Here is a 25335-nt window from a genome sequence, read left to right as displayed (position 1 = left end):
CCTAAATGTCTCCAGTAGGTGAATAAGATTAAACAAGCTGGGGCACATCCATGCCTTGGAACACTACTCAGCAGTGAAAAAGATTGAACTACCAATCCATGCAACAGCTTGTGGGTCTCAAGGACACTGTAATGAGTGGAAAAAGCCAATCTCAAGAGGCCATGTACTGTATGATTCCATTCATATAACATCTTAGACATGACAATGTTATAGAAAAGGAAAACTGAACAGTGGTTGCTGAGGGCTAAGGATGGTGAAGAGAGGCAGCTGGGCGTGATTACAAAGGGATAGCCCAAGAGGGAGATCTTTATGGTGAGGGAACAGTTCTGTATCCAGATCGCAGTGGTGATTACACAAATCTCCATTTGATAATATGACTTAGAACCATACACACATTGTACCCATGTCAACCTCCTGGTTTTGAGATTGTACTGTCATTATCTAAGATGTAACCATTGGAAGAAACTGGATAAAGGATACCTGGGGACCTCTCTGTACTATCTTTGTAAATTCCTGTGAATCTATAATTACTTCAACTCAAATTGTTCTTTTTTTAAAAAAAGAGTATAAAAGACTAGCATTTTTAGGCACTAGGATGAGAATGTCCTTTGGCAAAACACTTTCTAGAAGGTCATTTGGCAGTATGTTATCAAAAGCCAAATTCAATTCTGCCGTGGATAGAGATTTATCTATAAGCGTGTTCATTGCAATATTAATTATAATGGGGAAAATCAGAAACATCCTAAATGCCCTAACAACAGGGGGTTGATTAAATAATTTATGGTGCCCCTGGTCAATGGAGCAAATGTGTGGCCATTAAAATGATTCGTACATGGGACTTCCCTGGTGGCGCAGTGGTTAAGAAGCCGCCTGCCAATGCAGGGGACACAGGTTTGATCCCTGGTTCGGGAAGATCCCACATGCCGCAGAGCGACTAAGCCCGTGTGCCACAAACACTGAGCCTGCGCTCTAGAGCCCATGAGCCACAACTACTGAGCCCACGTGCTGCAACTACTGAAGCCCACGCGCCTAGAGCCCGTGCTCCGCAACAAGAGAAGCCACAGCAATAAGAAGCCCACGCACCGCAACGAAGTAGAGCCCCCGCTTGCCGCAACTAGAGAAAAGCCCGTGCACAGCAATGAAGACCCAACGCAGCCAAAAATCAATCAATAAATAAAATTTTAAAAAAAGATTAGTACATATTATATGTGTGTGTGTATGTATGACTAGTATGAATATGTGTTTGCAATATATAGTTGAATGAGGAAAGCAGTTAACAACATATATAAAAAAAAATTCATATAAATGTATATACATCTGGAGGGCTTCCCTGGTGTCCCAGTGGTTGAGAATCTGTCTGCCAATGCAGGGGACATGGGTTCGAGCCCTGGTCTGGGGAGATCCCACACGCCGCGGAGCAGCTAAGCCTGTGCGCCACAACTACTGAGCCTGCGCGTCTGGAGCCTGTGCTCCGCAACAAGAGAGGGCGCGGCAGTGAGAGGCCCGCGCACCGTGATGAAGAGTGGCCACCACTTGCCACAACTAGAGAAAGCCCTCACACAGAAACGAAGACCCAACACAGCCAAAAAAATAAAAATATACATAAAAAAAGAATATTAAAAAAATGTATATACATCTGGAAAATCATTCTGTACCGATATGTTGACAATGGGTATCTCTGGGTATCTCAAGTGGAGGTGACTTTGTTTTCTCTTTGCTTAGCTTCCCTTTCTAGTTTTCCTGTAATGAATATGGATTACGTGTGATATATATATGTATACACACACACTTCAAGAAGCTTCCAGTCTCTTTCACGTCCGCCACCCTCACTCTTCTCTCTCTTTTGGTTTAGATGGTGTCGTGCTGGTGGATCCTGAGCTTGTGAAGGGAAAGAGAGGTGAGGCAGAGCTTGTCGTCCTCCGGGGAGCGGTGGTCTGGCTGCGGGAAGGGGGTGTGTGTGTGCAAGGAGGGGCGGGGAAGCTCTGGCACACCCATTCTCTCTGCCAGGCCCTTGCACCCACATTCCCTCATACGATCCTCAGGACACGGGCCCTGTTCCCACCAGAGCTCACTGTCCGCATCTTCCAGATGGAGGTGAAGACTCGGGGAAGCCACTTGTCGGAGGTGGCAGGATAAGGAACGGCAGACAGAGCCCGGAGCCCCAGTCTGCAGGCTCTGCGGACTGCCTGCTTGCCCCGTGTCCTGCCGTTCTATGTCAGGGCAGACTCAAGAGGGCTCCTTTCTGGGTTTATACGAAAAGCGGGGAATTGAGGCTGCGGGAAGGCAGGGTTTTTATGCTGAGCCTGGTGTTCTGGACCACGGCAGCACAGCCCCCTCAAAGATATCTGGCAGTTGCGATGTGTGGCAAGCAATTTGGTACTAATAACAGTTGTGTAGGGAGTTCCCTGGCGGTCGAGTGGTTAGGACTCGGTGCTCTCATTGCCGGGGCCCTGGGTTTGATCCCTCGTCGGGCAACTAAAATCCCATAAGCCGTGCCATGTGGCATGTCAAAAACAAACAAACAAAAACCAGTCGTGTAAACTAAATTGGAACCAAGTTATCCTTATGATAATGTCACTGACTCAGTTCCATTCTAAATATGCCTTTTAGAGTGGTAGCTACCAGCACCCAACAAGGAATTGTTCCTAACCCTGGACATGCCCATGGAGTATGTCAGATGTAGGGCCCACAGCATCCAGGGGACGTGGCAGAAACAGGCTGAAAATCGCCCCCCTCTGCTGTCTCCAGCTTCCTCCTGGGTACTCTGCTCCTCTCTTACACCAGGCGGAGCCCAGTTCCAGCCCCTAAAGCCCATGCCCTTGGCCAGGAACGCGCTGCCTGGAGAGGGAGGCATAAAACCAGGTCATCTCTGGGCACCTTCCTCTTACAAACGTTGAATGAGGGATAAGCAAATGATCAGTGGCTCTTCTGAGCTTAGCGCCGAGGGACAATTACTCTTGAGGCAGACACAGACAAAATCCTCAACCAACAGCTACCAAGGACTTGGGGGGACCACTTCGTGTGGTTTTATTTACCACATTAAGGACAGTTGTAAACAGTCCATCCTCAAAACATGTGTAGTTTCATATAATTCTTTCGGTCCACTGGGGGCACAATTTACATCTGTTTAACCACAGTGAATTTTCAGAAGCGCTGATTGATTTAGAGAAAGCTCAATTAAGTTTCTGAGCAGTGTGAAAAGAAGGCTTCCTCTCGGAGGTGGTTTCACCTCTCCACCTGGTCCCTGAGCCCCTGCTCAGTTCCCTCGAGGCCCCGTCCAGCTCAGGCACTTGTCTGTTTTATTCTCTAGCACGGTTTCCCTCTGCTTTTCTTTTTTTTTTTAAATAAATTTATTTATTTATTTTGGGCTGTGCTGGGTCTTCGTTGCTGCGCACGGGCTTTCTCTCTAGTTGCCACGAGCGGGGGCTGCTCTTTGTTGCGGTGCGTGGGCTTCTCACTGCAGTGGCTTCTCTTGTTTCAGGGCACAGGCTCTAGGCGCACAGGCTTCAGTAGTTGTGGCTCGCGGGCTCTAGAGTGCAGGCCCAGTAGTTGTGGCGCACGGGCTTAGTTGCTCCACGGCATGTGGGATCTTCCCGGACCAGGGCTCAAACCTGTGTCCCCTGCACTGGCAGGCAGATTCTTAACCACTGCGCCACCAGGGAAGCCCTTCCTCTGCTTCTTACCTTCGCTCTCAACTCCATCCAGACCTTCCGCCCTCAGAACCCAAGCGACCTCACACTGTTTAAAAGCCTCCTGAGCTCACTGAACTGGTACATCAAGAGGAGGGGGTGGGAGAATGAGGGAAACAGTAGAGGCAGGAGGCTAAATAATGTGGCTCATGGGAGGAGCCTCCCAGCACTCAGACACTGGCCCTTTCGAGTCATTGACGCAAGCCAGAGGGAAGGGCCAGCTGGGTAGTAAGGTTCTCAGGTCCTTACTGAGATGCTGAAGGTGGGATGTTGAGACTGGTAGGCAGTGTCAGCCCAGGCAGGGGTGCCAAGCCCACCAACAGGGCAAGCCTACCCCCTCTTGTCTCCCCTCCAGTGTATGTCTCTCTGACCTGCGCCTTCCGGTACGGCCAGGAAGACATCGATGTGATCGGCCTGAAGTTCCGCAGGGACCTGTACTTCTCCCAGGTCCAGCTGTTCCCTCCTGTGGGGGCCTCGGAAACCCTCACGAAGCTACAGGAGAGCCTGATCAAGAAGCTAGGGGAGCACACGTACCCCTTCCTGCTCAAGGTGGGTGACGACTCGACCCTCCACTTCCTCGCACGGCTTCCTTCACCCACCACACCTTATGATGGGATCAGCAGCGAAGGCAAGGGGCCAGAGTAATGACGTCACATTTGCGGGCCTGCAAATTGCACCCTTGGAGGAAATTCTAGATTGCACGGGCTGTGATTGTCTTTTTTTAAGTCCTTGAAAACAGCCTCCCGGCCTTGGAAGGCACCGTTTCAACCTACGGTTTAAATATTTGCCTGCATCCGACCACCTAATTATATGTGCATGTTATGCCTTCACTTGCTCGGCTATAAAAAGAAAGAAGTGCCCCTCGGTTGCCTCGAGGAGTTTCTAAGCAGGAAGGAGTCCCTGCCAGACAGGAGACCTTAGTGAAATGAGTCATCCTCTGTAGCCTTGACCAGAGCTCAGTGGGTCACTGTAGAAAAAGCCCTTCGCCCCTCTCGTGGCCTGAGTCTCCCCTGATGGAACCTGGCTACCACGGGGCCAGCGTTTCTGCCTCTGAAGACTTGGGCCTGAGCTCACTGTCGGGGTAGCTGCTGTCACCCTCTTCACTCGCGTGTTTATGGGTCTTAAGATTATATATTCCTCCAAAGTTATATGGTTCAGGCTTAAAAAGGCAGGAAATTCTGACACAAGCTACAACATGAATGAACCTTGAAAACATTATGCTAAGTGAAATAAGCCAGCCACATAAGGACAAATACTCTGTGATTTCACTTATATGAGGGACCCAGAGGAGTTCGTAGAGACAGGAAGTAGAATGGTGGTCTCCAGGGAATGGGGGAGGATGGAATTGGGTTAATGTTTAATGGGTGTAGAGCTTCAGTTTGGGATGATGAAAAAGTTCTGGAAATGGGTGGTGGGGATCTGAACTGTACACTTAAAATAGTAAGTTTTATTTAGGGATGGAGATATATATATATATATATATATATATATTTTTTTTTTTTTTTTTTTTTTGCCATGCTATGCAACATGTGGGATGCAGGATCTTAGTTCCCTGACCAGGGATGGAACCTGTGCCCCCTGCATTGGGAGCATGGAGTCTTAACCACTGGACCACCAGGGAAGTCCCTATGTTAGGTATATTTTATAACAGCTTTAAAAAAAAATCACTTAAAGTTTTGTGGTCCTGGGTGCTCCCATGTGCTGGGACTGGGAGTTTGAAGTGACAGAACCTGTCAACATGTATCAAAACCTTAAAAATGTGATTTCGACCTGACCGTTCCCTTTCTAATAGTGTAGCCTATGGAGTGAATGGACTAAAACTGTGCTAAGGTGGCTGAAGGATGTTTATGCAGCCTTGGTGACAATGGCAACAAAGTAAAGGCCACTTGATGGAGGGCAGCCAACAAAGGAAACGGGCTGAATTCAATGTGGTGTCACGGGGGAATTCCCTGGTGCTCCAGTGTTTAGGACTCTGCTCTCTCACTGCCAAGGGCCCAGGTTCAGTCCCTGGTTGGGGAACTAAGATCCCGGCAAGCCATGCGGCAGGGCCAAAAAAAATAAAAAGCGGTGTTACTGGAGCCTTAAAAATGGTGTCGCAGAACTACATCTCCCAGCATTGAAAATGGTCACACTCATCCTGAGCAGGGTTAGGAGCAGTGATGGGAGCAAACTAGACTGCAGGACACGTGCATCACTTGTCTCATTTCTGTAAAACTAGACAGGCACATACGTGTTTGTGTGAGGCTGACCTGGGCCCCTCGGGAGGCTGTGTTCACGCCACTCCGGCTGTTGGGAACAGACGTGAAGATGTTTCCCTTTTTCTTGCTCCTCATCTTCATTCTTCAATTTTGTTTGTTTGTTTGTTTGTTTGTTTCGTTTTTTGTGGTACGCGGGCCTCTCACTGTTGCGGTCTCTCCCGTTGCGGAGCACAGGCTCCGGATGCGCAGGCTCAGCGGCCATGGCTCACGGGCCCAGCTGCTCCACGGCATGTGGGATCTTCCCGGACCGGGGCACGAACCCGTGTCCCCTGCATCGGCAGGCGGACTCTCAACCACTGCGCCACCAGGGAAGCCCCTATTCTTCAATTTTTGTGCGATGAAGGTAGAACACACGTGGAATAACATTCTCTGAAAGAAATGATCTGTTGTTTCTTTCCACAGTTTCCTGACTACTTGCCCTGTTCGGTGATGCTGCAGCCAGCTCCACAAGATGTGGACAAGGTTGGTTCCAGAAGAAATGCCAGGGATTCATTCATACCTTCAAAAGACTTTTTCTTTTTTTTTTTTTTGGCTGCGTTGGGTCTTCGTTGCTGCACGCAGGCTTTCTCTAGTCGTGGCGAGCGGGGGCTACTCTTCGTTGGAGTGCACGGGCTTCTCATTGCGGTGGCTTTTCTTGTTGTGGAGCACGGGATCTAGGTGCACGGGCTTCAGTAGCTGTGGCACACAGGCTCAGTAGCTGTGGCACGTGGCCTCAGTAGTTGTGGCGCACGGGCTTTTACTGTGGGAAATTGCAGACATATGCAAAAGTAGAGAGACAGTATAATGAGCGTATCACTTGTCTTCAGCAATTCCTAACCATGAGCAGCCCTGTGAGCGAAATAGTAGGTCTCTCCCCTCGTGGGTCTCACTTGGGGAGAGAAGCAGACAAAAACCAAATAGCAAGTCCCTCTGCAGCCCATCCATGGAGAACAAGAGGCTCGGAGAGCTAAGGGAGGACCTGGTGGTGCTTGTCCGGGGACCTTAGGGAAGACCTCTCTGATGGGGCAAAGGAGGGGCCACTCCAGCCTCGGGAGAGCCATCCAGGTGGGCGGGCGCACCATGCACAGTGGGTGCTGCTTGGAGAGCAGGCGGAGCTGGGGTGAAGGGTGGGGGCAGGTCTGAGAGGGGCGGGAGGTGCGGCCAGGTCAGGAAGGGCCTCGTACATGTTTCATGGACTGGGACTTTCTCTGAGCGAGATGGGAGCCGCTGGCGGGCTCTGCACAGTAGGTTCTTTTTTTTTTTTTTTTTTGAATTTTTATTGGAATATCGCTGATTTACAACATGTTAGTTTCTGCTGTACTGCAAAGTGAATCAGTTATCCATATACATATATCCATGACAGAGTACTGAGTAGAGTTGCCTGTGCTGTACAGTAGGTCCTTATTAGTTACCTATTTTATATATAGTAGTGTGTATATGTCAGTCCCAATCTCCCGATTTATCCCTCCCCCCCCCACACACAGAAGGTTCTGACTTGGGTTTGTAGAGGATCCCTCTGGCCACTGAGCTAAGAGTGGGGTTGAGCTCTGAAAGGCGAGAAGCAAAGGGGCCGTGTGTGCAAGAGAGCTGTGACCCCGGTGGACTGGGGACTCTAGGCAGGGAGGGAGGGCAGTGCGGACACGAGGAGAGAGGAAAAGGTGCTGGGGTCCAGGGACTACAGGCCTGAGGGAGTCATGAGGGAAGAAGCTGGAAAATAAAAAGACAGCAAATGAGGGCTGAGAATGGCAGATCGGTACCTGGATTACCGAGGGTCCAGGGCCATGATTTTCAACTTGGGGGTCCTACCCCATTAGTGGTTTGTGAAACCGGTGCGGTGGATCCGAGATGGCATTGAAGAAAGAAAATGGAATGGCATGAAGTGGAACAGCATGGGAGCTCAGAGCACATCGCACACAGCGTAGATAAGCGCTAGTTCACGAGCATTGCTTCACGCGTGAGCATCTGTTTACCGGGCCTCGCAGTGAACTTTCCTACTTACCGTGGGCGGTGGCCTGAAACCTTTGAAAGCCACCGGGCCAGAAAAACAGGGGTGTGGGCGGGAAGGTGGAGAAGGCCACTCAGAGTGGGGGACACTATACCAGCCAGAGGGCCACCCTTCCCTCTGTCCCTGGGGAGGAGACATCAGTGCAGCAGGGGCCCTGTGGGCCTCACAGCTGAGGAGGCCTGGGAACTGGGCTAGTATAAAAGGAGAGAGAGGCGTCAAGCATTTCAGAAGGAAGGAACAGCACGTGCCCAGGGTAGACAGGTGGAAGGGTTTGGCTTCTGCAGGGGGCAGCAGGAGGTGGGGGTGGAGGGGGCTGAGCAGAGAGGAGGCGTGGCCAAGAGCTCCAGGTGCTGGAGCGTAACGATGTGTATTTATTTTCAACCCAGGTTTTAGAGTTGTTGCGATTCCACAGTTTTGCAGAACCAGTAAGACTGTGGCTTATGCACTACTGTCACTCTGTGGGCAGCTGGTGGAGGGCCCATCCCCGGCCTCTGTGCCCTCACCCCTGCCCCGCACACCTCATGTTAACACAACAGAGGAACGAGGTCACGGGGGATTCACTCTGGGGCTGGGGGCTGAAGGGGCCCGCAGATGCATTTGTTCCATCCATGCAACATTTTTTTAATCTAGTTAATTTAAAAATAAGGAACCTTCATTCCAAATTCTATTTCCAGCTTCTTTTCAAAAGTTGGGAGAGCTGCCAGCACCGGGTCCCCGTGGCAGCCTGGCCACGCCTGGCTGCAGCGGCAGAGCAGCTGCCCGCTGGCGTAGGGCACTGGAGCCCCAGCACAGGCGGCCACGGACCCCTGCCAGCCCTGTGACCACTGCTCCCGCCCCTGCTGTAGGCAGTGGACCATCAGTTACACGCACACAGGGTCACTTCTGAGAAGGACAGCTAAATGGGGGATGGGCTGGCCGCTGTGCAAGGTGGTGAGAGGCTAGGACCGTGCTCTGCAGCTACTGGCGGGGCTCATCCTGCTGGCTGGGGGACCTTCACTGTGGCCTTGGAGCCCGTGGCGCTCTCCTCGAGCTAATGCCACTATTTCATCACTAGCACACTTCCAAAGCTAGTCATAATGGTGCAACTCCGAAAAGGATATGGCCAAGACAGAAAAAGAAGTAGCCACGTAACATCCCCTGCGGGAGCTGTGACCCCCATCCTGGCTCCCGGAAGGGAGGTGCTGACCGCAGCCCTGTCTGTTCTCTTGCCCCTGCAGTGCTGTGGGGTCGACTTCGAGGTCAAAGCCTTTGCCACACAAGGCACAGATACGGAAGAGGACAAAATTCCCAAGAAGTAAGAGTGTAGCTGTGGGAATATGTGAGGGTGTGGGGAAGGGCTGGGGATAAGAGACCGCCCCTCACTTTATGTCCCAGTGGCAGAATCTTCCCACAGGGCCATTGTGGTGGGGTAATGGAGCCTCCCCAGGTCAGGACCGTCAGGATGAACCATCTCCACATGGGGTGGGGGACAATGGCTGACCATTTGGGAGAAAAAAAACAAAAGAAAATGACAGGGGAGTTGGCAACCTCAAGGGCTCATGTAAGTCCTTAAAAGCCTCCAGATCCCCTCTTTCTTTAGTTTTCTTCTTCTTTTGTAATTTCTTTGTTGCAGTAAAATATACATAACATGAAGTTTACCATTTTAACCATTGTCAAGTGTACAATTCAGTGGCATTAAGTACATTCATTACGTTGTGTAATCAGTTACACCACTATCTGCTATCCATACCCCAAGGTATCTATACCCCAAATGCTGTCATCACCCCAAACAGAAACTCTCTGTGCCCATTAGGCAGTGACTTCCATTCCTCCTATACTCTCAGGCTCTGGTGCCCATTTTTCTTGTTCCTGAACAAGGTTTCCAGTTGTGCCCTCAACACTTTCTCTACATACTCAACATTCACACCTATGGACACTTATACCAAACAGCAATAACAGGGCATCACATCTGTAGAGAGTTTTGAGGCCTGTCACATAGGCACACATCCCCACATCAGCTTCACCCGAGAGGAGGCCACGCCGGGGTCCTAACAGAGGGTGAGAGGGACCCTTGGAGAGCTGACTGGTCCACACCACCCACCAGGCCCCGCCCCCCAGACCTGATCCCTCTACTGGTCCATCCTGCATCCATCGGCAGCATCCCTGAGGGATCCCGGCCTGGGGATGGGCAGGGGGACCTGGTAGGCCGTCCTGAGGAGGCCCAGGCTCTGACCCGGGGAACCATCGGTGACTTTTCATCCACAGGAGCTCCGTGCGTTTACTGATCCGGAAGGTACAGCATGCGCCACGAGAGATGGGTCCCCAGCCGCAAAAGGAGGCCTCCTGGCAGTTCTTCATGTCCGACAAGCCCCTGCACCTCGCCGTCGCCCTCAGCAAAGAGGTGACTGTGGAGCCGGCCTGGGGACAGCCTGCCAGGCCCTCTGCTGGGGGTGTGCTGCAGGCAGTCTTGGGGGCAGCGATAGTTAAAGCACCAACATTTGGGGACGACTGGCTTTTTTCATAATTTGGAGCCAGTAAACGTGACCCTTAGGATAGGACCAAACTGGCTTGCATTCCACTCACTGTGGGTTCCGACAACTTGGAGGTGGAGGGTTTCCCATACCCCCAGCCCAGGCTGTCTTTGCCCCCTGTCTGCCCCCAGGGGCCTCTTTACTAGTGTGTCATCAGTGGGTGTGGTGTTAACAAATTGTTCACTTCCGTGCAAACTTAAGTTTGGCAGTAACGGTGAGGGGGTGAGCATGTCGTGTGAAAATCGCGGCCGAAAAAGGTGAAACTGGCCAAGGCCGTCTCTGGTCGACAAGAGTCGTGCACACACATTGCCAGCAGACTGTGTGTGTGTGTGTTACTTCACACACACAAGTGGTGTAACTTGCGCGCGCATGCAAGGACATGAGCACCTGGGCTAGATCACGCAGAGTCACTGCTGGGCAAGCTCTACCTCTGGGCTTCCCCACTGATTTCCCCTCATTTCACTTATTCTGCCCCCAATAACCTCATGATTCCACTCAACACCCCCGGGGCTAACTCTGAGTGACCCTCAGGACTCGGGCGTTGGGGCCGGAGGCCCCATCATCCGCCTCAGCCTCCCACAGAGGGGGTAGAACCTGCTCCAGACCCTTCTCCACAGGAAACGTGATGCCATCACCCTGTCTTCCTTGAAAGTGTGGGCATTCAGCCACTTATTCCAGTTAAAGGACTGAGATGAATTTAACAAGATATGGCCACACTCTCTTCCCCTTTTCTGACATATCTGCTGACTTCTTCAGCTCTATTACCATGGGGAACCCATTCCTGTGACTGTGACCGTGACCAATAATACAGAGAAGACGGTGAAGAAGATTAAAGTGCTAGGTAGGACCTTCTGCTCGAACCCGGACAGCAGAGTCTTCCAGGTTCCCAATCTAGTCATATTTCCCAAGGGTCTCTCCTCTGGTCAGTAAGGCCCCCCGGGGCCTTGGAACTGCCCGTTTGTCTCTGTCGTCGCACGGCAGGACCTTAGAGGAGGAAGGTGTCCTCTCCTGCAGCCTCGTGCCCAGCTTAGGGTTGTCTTCTGTCCTGGGACAGCATCCCCGACAGGGCATCTTCCCGTCCTTCCTTGTCACGCCTTCCTTGAGGGGCCCCTGTGCCAGGTCTCGGGGTAAGTGCGGGAGGAGTTTTCTTTCTGCACAGTGTAGTGGGGAGTCCTGGCCTGGGAACTCTGGGCTCCCCTGTGGGCTCGAGCTGTGCACGTCCTCTTGGAATTTAGCGGGCAGCCACGGCAGTGTTCCCGGACTACCTTCCCAGGTTTCGTTAGGTACTGATTGATGACACTGGACATGCTTTGTAAGTGGTAATCCCTACTGTCACTGCTACTGTTGAGTCGCCGTGATGTGGTGGCCAAGCCTCCTGAATGCTCAGGAGATGCGCCTCCCGCTTGCTGGTCCTACACACTTCCTCAGCTCAAAGGACGTCAAAGTGCACGGGATGCTCCTAGATCTTGGTCTTATATGGGTGATGTAAAAAAGACACGATAAAATGACCTTGGAGGGAGACCTCTCTGTTCACTTCTCCCTCAGACACTCGATGGCTGAGACAGAGTTAGACTCACAGTGTGTTAGGGTGACCAACCATCCTGGGTTGACCAGGACCAAGGACGCAGGACTTTCAATGCTAAAATGGGGCCAGTCCCAGGCAGACCAGGATGGTTGGTCACCCTAAGTGCCATATACCACGTTCCTCTTTCCCTCTTATCCATCATAGAGAAGACTCAGGAATTTGCTGCATACATACTAAAAAATTCTAGATTTTTCTTGATGCTAATATACATGCTTACTTTATGGCCTTGTTTTTATGTTGGTTTAAGTTCCTATGCCTTTAAGTCTTTGTAGGAACTGGCATTATTTGTTTAGCATGTTGTATGTAGTGTCAATACAGTATTCCACAAAGCAGCAGGATTGAGAAAGTATCATTTGATACTTAGATTTTAAATTATTTCTCAAAGTTTTATGAATCCTAACATCGAAGCCCCTAATTTTTGAAAGAAGCTGTTGAATTTCTGAAGCAAGATGTTAAGAACTTTCTATAGGCCGAGTACTGTGCTGAGTGCTTCACACAAATTGTTTTTCTGATTCTCAAATTTGATTTTAATGGAGATTAAAAATCATCTTTTTAATCATCACAACAACCATATAAGTTAGATGCAATTATCATTCTCGTTTTGCTTATGGGGAAATTGAGGCTTAGAGGAGCTCAGTAATTACCCCACAGCAGATGGCTACGCTGGGATGTGAACCCAAGTGGTCTGGCCCCAGAGCCCACCTTCCTATCCACCATGCTACACCCACAAATCAACCCTGTGCTGCCTCCACGTGGTTTCTAGCTTGGACACCCGAAGGATATGCTCACTGAATAAGATAGAGAAGGTTGGAAGGGAGTGTATTTGGGGAAAGAGAGCACATGGTGAGTTTTGGGACACCGGGAGATTGTGTGTTTTGGAAGGATACCCACAGATGTGCCCTGAGCTCAGCAGGGAGGATGAGTCTCCCAGGAGGTGCAGTTTTAGGAGACTGGCTCATGGGTAGGGTTGACACAGAGCAGGTTATTGGTGAATGGAAGTGGCCTGAGGACAGAACAGAAATCTCAGCCTTAAAGCCGAGCCTGAGAGGTGCACTCAGATGGCCGTTAGGGAAGACCAACCACGTCCCCTGGAAGGCACCACGCAGGACTCCGCACCGAGTCACCCTACCCTGTCCCCCTTTGCAGTGGAACAAGTGGCCAACGTGGTTCTCTACTCGAGTGATTATTACGTCAAGCCGGTGGCCATGGAGGAAACACAGTGAGTAGTGGGTTGGGTTTCTATTTCCTGGGCGGCTCCAGCTTCTTGGTCAAGTTCCCATTTTGGTCATCGCTGAAGACGGAAGTAGAATGGTCAGCTAGCTCCCCAGCTTTCCACTTCCTTCCCCTGTTCTCACTTCAAGGACTGCAAAGAAAGTTAGCATCTTGATCCTGTGCTCGCTAACAAGAATTCTGAGAGCTGGGTCAAGCTAAGGAACGACGGAGAGGAGAGAAATAAAGGCTGAAATGTCACAGTGGGAATGTCTAGAACTTTCTGTTGATCCTTGAATAAGTGGGTAGGAATTTGATACTGTTTCTGCCCCCAGAGCAGAAAATCAAATGACCTGTCAGCCCAGTCAAGGGTTCCCTATCTTTTGATCTTCTCCATAACTTGAAAATCTGATACCAGTGACAACTGGATTAGGATGATATATCAGTTCTCAGCCACTTGTTGTTAGTGACTTTTCTCCCTTCATTAGAGTAAAAAACAAATGGGAGGATTTCCCAGGTGGTCCAGTGGCTAAGACTCCGTGCTCCCAGTGCAGGGGGCCCGGGTTTGATCCCTGGTCGGGGAACTAGATCCCACATGCTGCAACTAATAGTTCACATGCTGCGACTAAAGATGCTGCGTGCCGCAACTAAGTTCCAGCGCAGCCAAATAAATTTAAAAAAAAAAGATATTAAAAACAAATGGGAATCCTGTGATGGCTTCTTCGTGGTGGAGCGAGAGATCTAACCAGTTTTGCTTTGTGCTAGGCGGTCAGGTTCATGAGGCACACAGGCTTCTGGGGGTTATGCCTTCCCCCAGAGAGGATTGCTTGGGAAGGTGTTTTTTCTAAGCGTTGTTGTATGCAAAAAATATTATCACAGTTAGAGGAAGGAGGGTTCGGGGAGCGGGGTGAGGAAAGACAGCTGATTCAGCAAGATAACATTACATGATATTTAAAAGGCGACTTCAGGATAAACTGTTACTTAAAGCAGATCCTGACCTAAGTTGACTTATAGGTCTAGAGAGGAGAGAGGAAGGAAAGAACCATAACTCACTGACTGTCTCCTTGGGGCCAGGCCTGGGGTCTACTCTACCTTTTAGGCTGTGTCCTTGAACATCCTCATGTCCTGGGCGTCTTCCTGGCTCACCTTTTGGCACGCGCCCAACAATGATAGGAGAAACTGGTCCCCAGCTGAGTTTTCCCCTACTGTACCCCATTACCTGGGCCTCTTGACGGCTCTTGGATACATTTGGCATCAAGGACTCCCAGAAAACTGGGAACCATCCTCGGATACCCTCAAAAGGGTGGGAGGCAGGGAGGTTGAAAGTGGGGCGTCTGGGGCCCTGGTGGGCAGGCCTCCTGGGAACCAGGTCAGACCTGACACCCAAGCTGCTGCCCACCATCCAGTCCCAATCCCAAAGGCGCTGGGAAGTGGCCGGGCGGGACTTTGGCCGCAGGCCTTGGCATAGGCCTTCGGCAAGGGCTGCTGCAGGAAAGGCCATCGTCCAAGCCCCATCCCGGGGGCCCCTTCCTACTACAGCTACCTTTCCAGTGTAATTGGTGCTTCTGTCACTCTGCTGCCCAAACTAAGCTCATTAAGAGAAGTTCTACCAGGGCCCAGATGCAAGGATGTGGGCCACCTTGGGCTCAAGCAGGGTTCTGCATGCCCAGGAGCCTCCTATGTGCACTTGGAGGCCAGAGAAGACACAGCCGCCTTCAACTCCCCAGGGAGATGGAGGAGGGGACCCGTTCTGAGGGGGACAGTGGGACTCCCCGTCTGTTACAGAGCAGGCTGGGGAAAGGGCCCGAGGCTGGCTCCTGGACAGTGTTTTCAGGGCCCTGGCTGGGCACAAGGACAGAGGGTGTGCCAGGAGCATGGACACGGCTCGCCTGGGCTCTGGGGTCGGAGAGGGCAGGCAGCTGCATGGCGGCTGTGGGCACAGGCCAGGGGTCAGCACGTGGGTGAGTGGCAGAGCCAACTCTCCAGCCTCAGATGCTGTTCGGTGAGCCGGGATGCTGCCCAGCCTGGGGAGACCGCGCTGCTCTGCCCCCAGCTGCATCCAGGCCCACAGAGCCGCCCAGTCTGAACAGCCCACAGTGGAGGACCCGGCCCTTCTCGCGCCCCTCCTCCCTGGGCACACGCTGAAACCTCCCGACAGTGACGACTCCCAGCCTGGGCTTGTTGCTGGCACTGGCCAGTTGGCCCTGCAGCCCACTGCGTGGTTCACGAAGCCTCAGGAGGAGACTGGGTGTGGTCCCTGACTCTTGGGCCAGTCTCACTTCACCCCACAAGACATTCTAGAAATTCAGCAATCAGAACAGGCTGAGGGAGTTGAGAAACGTCCTAACGTTGCTGCCAGCCTGTTTTGAGACGTCACTAATGCTGTTCTTCTCACAAGGCAAAGGCACAGGCACCTGGACTGTCTTTCCCATGAGTCGCAGGGAACGTGGGTTCTAGAAAATGCTTGACGGCACAGAGGGTCTCGTGGGGGTGAAGGTGGCTTCAAGGCTGTAAGAGCAGCCAGCTAAATCTGCTCTCTGTGTCTCTTCCTGCAGGGAAAAGGTACCACCAAACAGCACCTTGACCACGACGCTGACCCTGCTGCCCTTGCTGGCTAACAACCTCGAGAGAAAGGGCATCGCCCTGGACGGGAAAATCAAGCACGAGGACACGAACCTTGCCTCTAGCACCATGTGAGCCCCGAGACTCAGTGCTGCGGTGGCGCTGGTCTACGCCCCCTCCTCGTCCCAGCCCTGGGCTCGCGGCCTGCACACGCAACCTGGTGGCAAAGCGCGTGCTCGGGGCCCCGGGGCCCCAAGCAGGGACCCCACTCCCACCCCTGGTGTGACACAGTGGCTACAGCTCTGGACCTTGTGCTGAGCCCCAACACCCCTGCTTGCTGTCTGGGCCACCCTGGGCAGATAACTGGAGCTGTCTTGAGAACCTCAGTTTTCCCGTCTGTAAAGTGTGGGAGCGACAGCTCCTCAGAGAGAGGTTTTGAGGGTTATGTGAGACAGTCCATGTAAAATGTGGTGCCTGGCACACAGTAAGTGCTCCAGAAATGTCAGCTATTACCTTCAAAATTATCATTAGCTAGTGTAGAGCCCTGAGCATACGAACTGAGTGCCCCAACTGGCTCCATGAATGATGGAAAGGTCGTTTATGCATTTCCATCAGGAAAGGTAAAAACAGGAGGTCCTGAGGGCTACAGAGGTCAGTTCAATTTAAATGAAAATAAGCACTGATATGCTGACCCTGCTCAGAGAACCATGGCCGAACTGAGCCAGCAGATCTAGTAAAAACTAGAACGAAGCTTCTACGTCAAATAGTCCTGTCACTCCTCACCATCCTCCGGGGCTTCCATTCCCAGCGGTGTGTCTGCTGGTGAGCCCTGAGGGTTTGGGGTAGGAGCTGCCACCCAGGCTCGGGCCCTTCGCTGCCATCTCCCCCTCCACCCCTGTGTGTTCCAAGGCCCCAGCGATCAGCTCCAGGCAATGCCATCGAGAAGAGCTCTCGCGTTTGCCCTCCCTGCCCCCGTAACTCCGAGACGAACAGCGGGGTCAGCGAACGTTGGGCAGAAAGCAGGATCTTGGGAGTCAAAGGATTTTCTGAGGTTGATTTGCCAGTTGGTGTGTTACATTCTAAAGCACATCTGTGATGCTCTGGGAGAGGGCCGAGCAGGGAGATTGATGCCCTAGATCCGTGAACTCGAGGGCAAAGGAATCACGACATCCACAGCGGTGCGCTGCGTTTGTAAAGGTCTTGTGTGGTTCATGGAGTATTTTATAAACATGCCAGTCTCCCCATGCTTTTGTGAGGAAGGTGAATTTATACTCATTTCACAGATAAGGAAATTGAGGTTCCACCAGAATGAGAGCTTCAGCCAAGGTCACCGGGTCAGTTAATGGCAGAGCAAAGCCCACCCCGAATCCCGAGCCCCCCTTTCACCCAGCGTCAGGGCTGCCTTCCAGCGCCCCAGACAGTGAGGACACAGCAGAGCCTGGATGACGCAGTGGGGAGAGGTGGGGTTGATTCACCCGGTTTTTGCTTCCCGCTTCTCCCCTCCCTGCATTCTTCTGTTTTTCTTTTCTGTTTGAGCAGCATAAAGGAGGGCATAGACAAGACCGTCATGGGGATCCTGGTGTCTTACCAGATCAAGGTGAAGCTCACGGTGTCAGGGTGAGTGTCCAGCTCCAGCACTCTGCCTGCTCTATCTTGGCCGTCAGTAGTCTGAATGGTTTCATTCCTGAGTGACTGGGAGACAGAAAGCAAGAAAAGTCCACAAATTCTATCGATTACATAGCAGAGTTTTAGAGAGACTCTATTTGTCTAGTTTCACAATTCTACCTGATATAACATTACGGGGGAAAAGGTAGAAAAGCAGACTACGAAACACGTGCACTATTGGTACCACTTGGCAAAAATGGGTGTGCCTGTGCTCACATATGGAAGCTGATATAAAACAGGAGAATCAGTTGAGCGTCTGATTGTACTTTGGAAAAGACTGGCGGCTGTGAAATGAACTCGCAGGGCATCCTGGTTCACCTGCCTCTCAGGAGGCATCCATCCATGACGGAAAGGGCCTGCCTTTCCTCCCCAACGAGCAATCACAGGACTGGGGAGTCTCCTTTTCATACAAGAGCATGACTGTCTCAGAGTTCTGAGGAAATGGTTTCCCATCTTTTTTGAAATCAAATTTCTTTCCATTTAAAAATCTTATCAGAAGGGAAAAACTCGACGTCTCATTTTCCTTTTCAAATTCCATTGCCAGAGGCTCTGGCCTTTTACCTTGATCAGCCTTCGGTAGTTCAGCCATCAAAGCAAATCCATGTGTATATTCCATAGGGCTCAGGAGGTGAAGAGTTCCCCAAATTTTGGTTGGGGCAACAAAGTAGAACGTGGACTGATTCTGCAAATTTCGTTAACACAGTGTTTGTAGCTGTGTTTCTCAAAGTGCATAGTGTTTTCTTTCATCTTCTCTGAGAGGATCTAAAACAGGGTCGAGTGCAGCAGTCAAGGTAAGTGATCAGCAGGTAGTTCACCGTGACCTTTGTGGCCCAGAGAGAAATTCTGGACCGAGGTTTATTCTTGAACATTAGGGCTTGAACCTATGTAATTCCTCTTTTTAACTAACCCACTTGAGAAAGAGATGAAATCACAAGTAGAGAGGAATAGCTGAGTTGGCTGTTAGGGGTGCGAAGATCCTGAAAGTTGTGAGTGAGGAACATGGCGGGCATGTGTCCAGCCTCTGTATAACGGCAAGTAAGGTTGTGTTACCACTGTGGAGAGTCACCACAGCCCTGTTTGCTTTTGTGTTTCCTAGCCTCCTGGGAGACCTCACCTCCAGGTAAACCCCTTCATCTTCCTTCTCTGCTTGATTCTCTGCTTGATTCCAAGATATCAAAGGGGACAAACCGGGGCTTCAGAACAGTGACAGTGAAGTCTGGTTTCCCGGCTCTCATGCTCAGAGGTCTTAGGAGATGATGCCCCTAACACCCTGCAGACCTTGGTGTGAGGTTGGGGATGTTCCTTTGAGACCGTAGCTGGGCCTGCACCTGGGCGAGGACACACACATACACGCACACTCAGAAAACTGGTACACTCCTTGCAGCTGCCCGTGTGTGGGGGGGGGGGAGGGGGAAAATATACAAAACGTGACGTTTACCATTTTACCCTTTTAAAAGTGTACAGTTCAGTGGCATCAGGGACATTCACAGTGTTGTGCCACTGTCACCACTCTCTAGCTCCTGTACACTTTTCCCATCCCCAAAGGAAACCCCTTACCTATCATGCCGTCTCTCCCGTTCTCCCCTCTCCCTCATCCCTGGCGACCACTAACCTGCTTGCTAGCTCTGGAGATTTGCCTAATCTGGACATGTTGTATGAATGGAATCAGGCAATATTTGTGCTTTTGTGGCTGGTTTGTTTCTTCCCTTGACATCATGTCTGCAAGGTCCATGTTGTAGCACGTGTCAGCACTTCATTCCTTCTTATGGCTGAGAAATACTCCATGGTATGGATGGACCACGTTTTGGTTGGTGGACATTTGGGTTGTTTCCACCTGTGGGCGATTGTGATTAGTGAGAGCAGCCATTTAAATCATGCACAAAGAGGCAGCAGGTAAGACAAGTCTGAGGCAGGCACTGACCTTACATATTCCTTCACCGACTCTTATCACCTCCCCTCACATGGAGCCCAGGCTGTGCCTTCTCTCCTAGACCCCAGCCATATTCGGGTCCGCCAGGAGCGCCTTAGCAGCAGAAGTGCTTTGACCGAAGCAGTAACCCCAGGGCGGGAGGTGATGGGTCCTGGGTGAAACAAGGAGTAACCCTTGTTTCCCACACCCCTTTCCATTCTTCCTGTGCCTAGATTTCCCTTCCACCCCTTCCTGACTCCTTGCCTTCCTTTTTTAAAATTAATTAATTAATTAATTAATTTTCGGCTGTATTGGGTCTTTGTTGCGGTGCATGGGCTTCTCACTGCGGTGGCTTCTCTTGTTGCAGAGCACCGGCTCTAGGCGTGTGGGCTTCAGTAGTTGTAGCACACGGGCTCAGTAGTTGTGGTGCACAGGCTTAGTTGCTCCGTGGCATGTGGGTTCTTCCCAGACCAGGACTCAAACCCGTGTCCCCTGTATTGGCAGGCGCATTCTTAACCACTGCGCCACCAGGGAAGCCCTGTTGCCTTCCTTTTTTAATATAAATTCCAAGTCGCCTCGAAGCCCTTTAGCCTCTGGAGTTGGGTAGACCGTGCTCATCCCTGTTCTGCTCTCTGCAGAGGGACAGTGTGCGGCCTTAGCACAGATTTAACACGTAAAAAGTAGTTACATTTTGCAAAGGATATTTTTCAAAGCTATCCTTATTCTCCAGGATTTCACCTCTTCTCTACCCATAATATCATGTCCCTGAAACTAATAACCAGGAGGAAGGGGGACCTAAAAATCCTAGCCGCCTCAGCCTCTCGCAAGTGGAGTTTCTAGACCACATTCCAGGGAATACATTTAAAATTCCTTCTTGACCACTTCCTGATTTCTGGTTTGTTTTGTTTTGACTCTCACTGAGTCGTCTTTCATCTGGGGCCTGGGGACCTTTCACGAAGCTCTGCAACCCCAGCTCCCAGCTCTTGGCTGTGCGTTTACAATTGTGTGCGTGTTCTCACCGCTCTGCATGCTTCTTTCTTTCTAGTGAAGTGACCGCTGACGTGCCGTTCCGCCTCATGCACCCCCAGTCTGAGGACCCAGGTCAGTCTCGCGTTATCTTGCCTTTTTCTAGTCCTTTACCACTCACAGATTTATTACGTACTCACTGCTAGTCTTCCTTGACCGCGTATCTGAGCACAGGCAGGGCCAGGTGGCCGAGGTTCCAGGCCACCTTCAAGTGCCTGGGCCCCCCCTCCCAGAAATGAGTGCTCGGCTACTAGGTCCTGGGCCAGGTGGCTTGTCCACTTCCAGTGAGTGTGTGGAGGACGTAGCATCCCTGCTTGGGTGCGGGTTGTCTCGTTTGGTTTTATCAGGAATGATTTAAAAGCAGAAGCTTTGCTGTGAACAGACATGGATTCCTTTTTTTTTTTTTTTTTTAGTGTTTTTGTCCTTGTGATGAGAAGTCTTAGGATCTACTCTCTCTTTTTTTAAAAAAAAATTTATTTATTTGGCTGCGTCTGGTCTTCGCTGCGGCACGTGGGATCTTTTAGTTGCGGCATGCATGCGGGATCTAGTTCCCTGACCAGGTGATCGAACCCGGGCCACCTGCTTTGGGAGTGCAGAGTCTTAACCGCTGGACCCCCAGGGAAGTCCCCAGACCTGGATTTAGATTTAAATAAAATTTGAGTGAAAAGTAAATTTGACAAAAAAAAAAAAAAAGTAAATTTGACAGCCTGAGGCTTTTGCATTTCATTTGGAAGCATTAATAGGAATTTAGAAGATGATGAGTATTTCTGACGATGGCAGTTATGATGAGAATACAGAAAATACTGGAAAAGAGGGTCAGGCTGGGTTCCTAATACCTTGGCTCCTTTGAATTGTAAATCCGTTGGCTCTCGTATGGATGTTAAAAGTAAATTAAGTAATGGTTGTACAGCTCTGTGAGCAAACTAAAACCCATGGGCCTGTACGTGTAAATAGGTAAATTGTATGATATTTGAATTAGATCTTAATACAGCTCTTTTAAAAGGGATAAATGAAGCAGCAAAAATAATGTAGGTGCAATCTCAGAAATTCTGAGGAAAAATTCTTCTCTGTGTGTTAAGGTGGCTTAGTTGGCAGGAAAGAAAAATGGACCTGTCTGGATGAGAACCCTCCCGAGTTATGGTAATTAAGAACATTTTAAGTAAAAGTGGTATAAACAAGCAGGGTTTTTTTCCTTATATTTTATAAAGAGCTTTTCTGTGTTTTTAATGAAATGGCATTTAAACATTAGAATGAGCCCCATATTCATTTTGGCTTTGTCTCAAAACTATTTTGTCTCAAAGTGTCTCTTCCAAATATTTTAGATTCAAATACTCAAAACTTTTGGAAGTTTGACAAAAACTTCCCTTGGGGGAAAAATACAGTCTAACCATATTTTTTTTTATTCATTTATGCTTGTATCATTAAAATACTATTTTTAACTACGTGAGATTGAGACACATTCTGGTCCCTTTCAAGGACATTCTAAAAGGCTATTTTAAAACTATGACTGGAGGAGATGTCATAGTTTGTGTCAGATCATTTTCTGGCCCCGTGAACAGACTTTATGACTTCACTTGGGGGAAGTGGAGTGATTCCTTTTCTGGGTATGACATTTTCATGTTCCAGTCATTATGGCCCTCATGTTGAACATATCATAACATCAAGGCTAAACCAATGATCTTTTATACTGTGAGATTTTGGGGAGAAAGGACAAATCACACCATGGCTTCAAAATTTTGATTTCCAGAGGTTTATGAGTCCCAAGTTTCATTCACAGATGCATGCTCACATCTCACCTGCCTGGTCCCCGGTGCCCCGAGTTGAGACGGGTAGATGCTAAGCAGAGAAAGCATAAGTTGGAGTTAAGAAACCCTGCCAGGGCCAGGGGCCAAGTAATTTGTATGTAATAAGTTCTGGAGAAATGCTACCAGAACTTATTACATACAAGGGTTGGGGGGGGTCCAGGATGGTTCTTGCCCAGGGTCATTTTGATGAGTCAGCCTCTCTGTAGGTCCCCTGTGGTTAGCAGCCCACACAGACACTTCCCTCCTGGTACTGCCTTCCAGACAGGCACAAGAGATAAGGGCAGTGGCTCAGCCCCGCCACAAGCTCCCCCAAACCCCCTGGAGCTGTGTAGCCTCACTTAGTTCTTCCTGGCTCACCATGGTGGGTGGTGAGGCGATTACACTAGGACTTTACTAGGTGGGCAGCAGAAAGCTAAAAACAAAAACAAGGGGCTTCCCTGGTGGTGCAGTGGTTAGGAATCCGCCTGCCAGTGCAGGGGACATGGGTTTGATCCCTGGTCCGGGAAGATCCCACATGCCGCAGAGCAACTAAGCCCGTGTGCCACAACTACTGAGCCTGCGCTCTAGAGCCCGTGCTCCACAACAAGAGAAGCCACCGCAATGAGAAGCCCATGCCTCACCACGAAGAGTAGCCCCTGCTCGCCGCAACTAGAGAAAGCCCGTGTGTAGCAACAAAGACCCAACGCTGCCAAATAAATAAATAAGAAAAAATAATGAAAAAAAACAAAAACAAAAAGCAGAAAACCTCACAAAGAATTAGCAATAACCCTGGGTCTGCAAAATATATGTGAAAATCTAACCCACTCCCTGCACCCGCCCCCTACCCCAAGATCAATGTGTTAAGAGAGAAGTCAAACTCCCTGAGGGGCCAGGGAGTGGTTCTCAAGCTTTAGTCACCCCCTTCCCCCACTGGAGTACTAGTTCAATGTCAAGTCCCAGGACTCACCCCTAGAGAGCTGGACCGTGGAAGTCTGGGTCGTAACAGCTCCTGGGGACTCTGATCTGGACAGGGTCCAAAGGGCACATAGGGAGAAAGGCTTAGAAAGGAGAAGCACAACATCAGAGGGGCTGAGGCTAATCAGGGAAAGGGTCCTAGAGGCGAGGTTGTGGCTGATTCCCTCTGGGGAGGTGACGGTTGTGGTGGCAACTTTTAGAGGAAGTGATGGTTTAAAATGCAGGGAGAAAGGCCCTCCGAGTGGGAAATGGCAAAGAAGCAGGAATTACACGCCATTCTCATGAAATGCATATATCTAGGCCTTTTATTCCTCCACCTATAAAGTGACCTAACAAAGGAAGAAAATTTCCGGTAGACAGGATTTATGCTAATAGATCTCTCTCTCCTTTCTTCCATGCTCACAGATAAGACCAAGAAAAGGTGAGTCCTGCTTGGTGTTATCCCGTTCTGTGACCTCCTTCTCCACAGCCCTAATGTGACCCCTCACAGTTGTTTTTGGTTTTTCTTTTTTTGTAATGCAAGTGCCTGACTTAAGCTTTGATTGCCGAGACATCCTCTTCAAAGAGGCATCCACTCGAATAAACACATTGCCAGCCACCAGACTCGATCAGAGCCAGGCCGGCTCTCCCTCTCCTTTGTTTTAGAGTTTGGTTGATTTCAATAGCAGATCACTTGAGCCACTTGTTTTTTGTCTTTCTGCACTTTAAATTCCCGCTCTTCTGTTTTAAATTCACCAATAAAGAGTGAGCCCTTGAAACCCTAGGTCCCCACCTCCAACCCCAGTAAAGGCAGAACCCCAGGCCTGTGCGGTGTGCTCTCCCTCGCTACCCACGACCTCGCTGTGTGGCCCCAGGTATATGCTGTGTAATTTCCAGGTTCTGTAAGTAATAAACCTTTATTTTCTAAAAGTTTCTGGATGGTTGTTGCTGAAGGGCATCTTGCAGTCGTAATAGGAACCACAAGGGCCAGTCCAACCACAACAGTGGTTATTGATAGGCTGAGATCTGCACAAGACAAGCGCAAACCCCTTTTTGGGTCTTTCCATACACGCCCCATGCTCTCAATACCGGCGCAGGGCCTGGCTTTCCTTTTGCTCTCTAGTACCAGGACATGCACACACGCATACACACACGCATACACGCGCACACATACGCATACACGCGCACACATTCACATATACACACACAGTTATTCCGGGCATGTATGTCTACTCTGTGGGTTCCTTCATTTTCTCTGATTTTTGTTTGTTAAAGAGATTTTACTTGAAAAACTATGAGGAGAATGGCATTGTCCTGTGTTCCATCACGTAGGAAAATCTTGATCGGTTCCTGTGTTGCAAAAGGGAGATCAAAGATCTTGTTTTCCTCAAGATCTCATTGAAAGCTTCAAAGAACATGCCATGATCAAAGTTCTTTGTTTCATTTTAGTTTCCAGGATGAAAATTTGGTTTTTGAGGAGTTTGCTCGCCAAAATCTGAAAGATGGAAGAGAAGTTAAGGAAGAGAAGACAGACCAGGAGGCGGCTGTGGATGAGTGATGAGGCCGGCTCAGGACTCGGGAAATGGGGTCGTTAGCAGCATGGTAGCAGTGCCCCACAGTTAGCCCTTTAGTTATGCTAAATACCAAAGTGCGGGTCTTCTTCACAGAAATAAAGTTTGTCTCTTCTGTCCTGGTTGTGAGTCAGGCTGACTTGTTGGGGAAGCTGAGTGACGTCAACAGCACGCAAGCTGCAGCCTTGAGGGGCCCTGAGTCTGGGCAGGGGGGAGGGCAGCATCTAGAAAGGAGACCCATCAAGGCGAGAAGGCATCCTGAAATCAATGCACTCACTTGAAGGGGCCTGGTGTGTCCCGGGCTTTCTCCAGGACCCCTGGGGTAAGCTGTTTCCCTGGAAACTTGGAGGGGGAGCAGTGTGTCTAATGACCTGAGCAATCCTAGCTCCAGGGCACCCAAAGAGCCTCCCAAGAGAAACAGGGCAGTGGACACATGTGGGTAAAAACACTCTTCATCTCTGATTTAACTTTTGGGTCTAAGTCCTGTTTGAGCTCTGGGCTGTTGGTTGTTTTCATTGAATGCAAACAATGAACTGCGAGTTGGCTGGTTTAAAGGGGAAAAAAAGGAATGCATTGGAAGGACCTCAGAGTGGCTCAGAGAACTGACTTAAAGGAAGAATCTCCAGTTG

General features: G+C 50.2%; 1 protein-coding gene across 1 annotated transcript in view; it reads left to right on the top strand.

The window, feature by feature from the left end:
- Positions 1–24890, top strand: part of SAG (S-antigen visual arrestin) — a 40855-nt gene extending 15965 nt beyond the window's left edge. Inside the window, exons 3-15 of the mRNA XM_004327708.4 lie at positions 1853–1897; positions 4045–4238; positions 6350–6409; positions 9149–9225; positions 10176–10311; positions 11198–11282; positions 13173–13245; positions 15791–15928; positions 17337–17414; positions 18559–18582; positions 20417–20472; positions 23562–23577; positions 24585–24890. Of these exons, the coding sequence (XP_004327756.1) occupies positions 1853–1897; positions 4045–4238; positions 6350–6409; positions 9149–9225; positions 10176–10311; positions 11198–11282; positions 13173–13245; positions 15791–15928; positions 17337–17414; positions 18559–18582; positions 20417–20472; positions 23562–23577; positions 24585–24693 (1091 nt within the window). The 3' untranslated portion in view covers positions 24694–24890. The remainder of the gene's footprint in view (positions 1–1852; positions 1898–4044; positions 4239–6349; positions 6410–9148; positions 9226–10175; positions 10312–11197; positions 11283–13172; positions 13246–15790; positions 15929–17336; positions 17415–18558; positions 18583–20416; positions 20473–23561; positions 23578–24584) is intronic.
- The last annotated feature ends 445 nt before the right edge of the window (positions 24891–25335 follow it).

The sequence above is a fragment of the Tursiops truncatus genome, chromosome 7 (assembly GCF_011762595.2).
Source record: "Tursiops truncatus isolate mTurTru1 chromosome 7, mTurTru1.mat.Y, whole genome shotgun sequence".
In the NCBI taxonomy this organism is placed as follows: Eukaryota; Metazoa; Chordata; class Mammalia; order Artiodactyla; family Delphinidae; genus Tursiops; species Tursiops truncatus.
The sequence above is the reverse complement of the archived record's forward strand: the minus strand, read 5'-3'. Positions and strand labels throughout refer to the sequence as shown.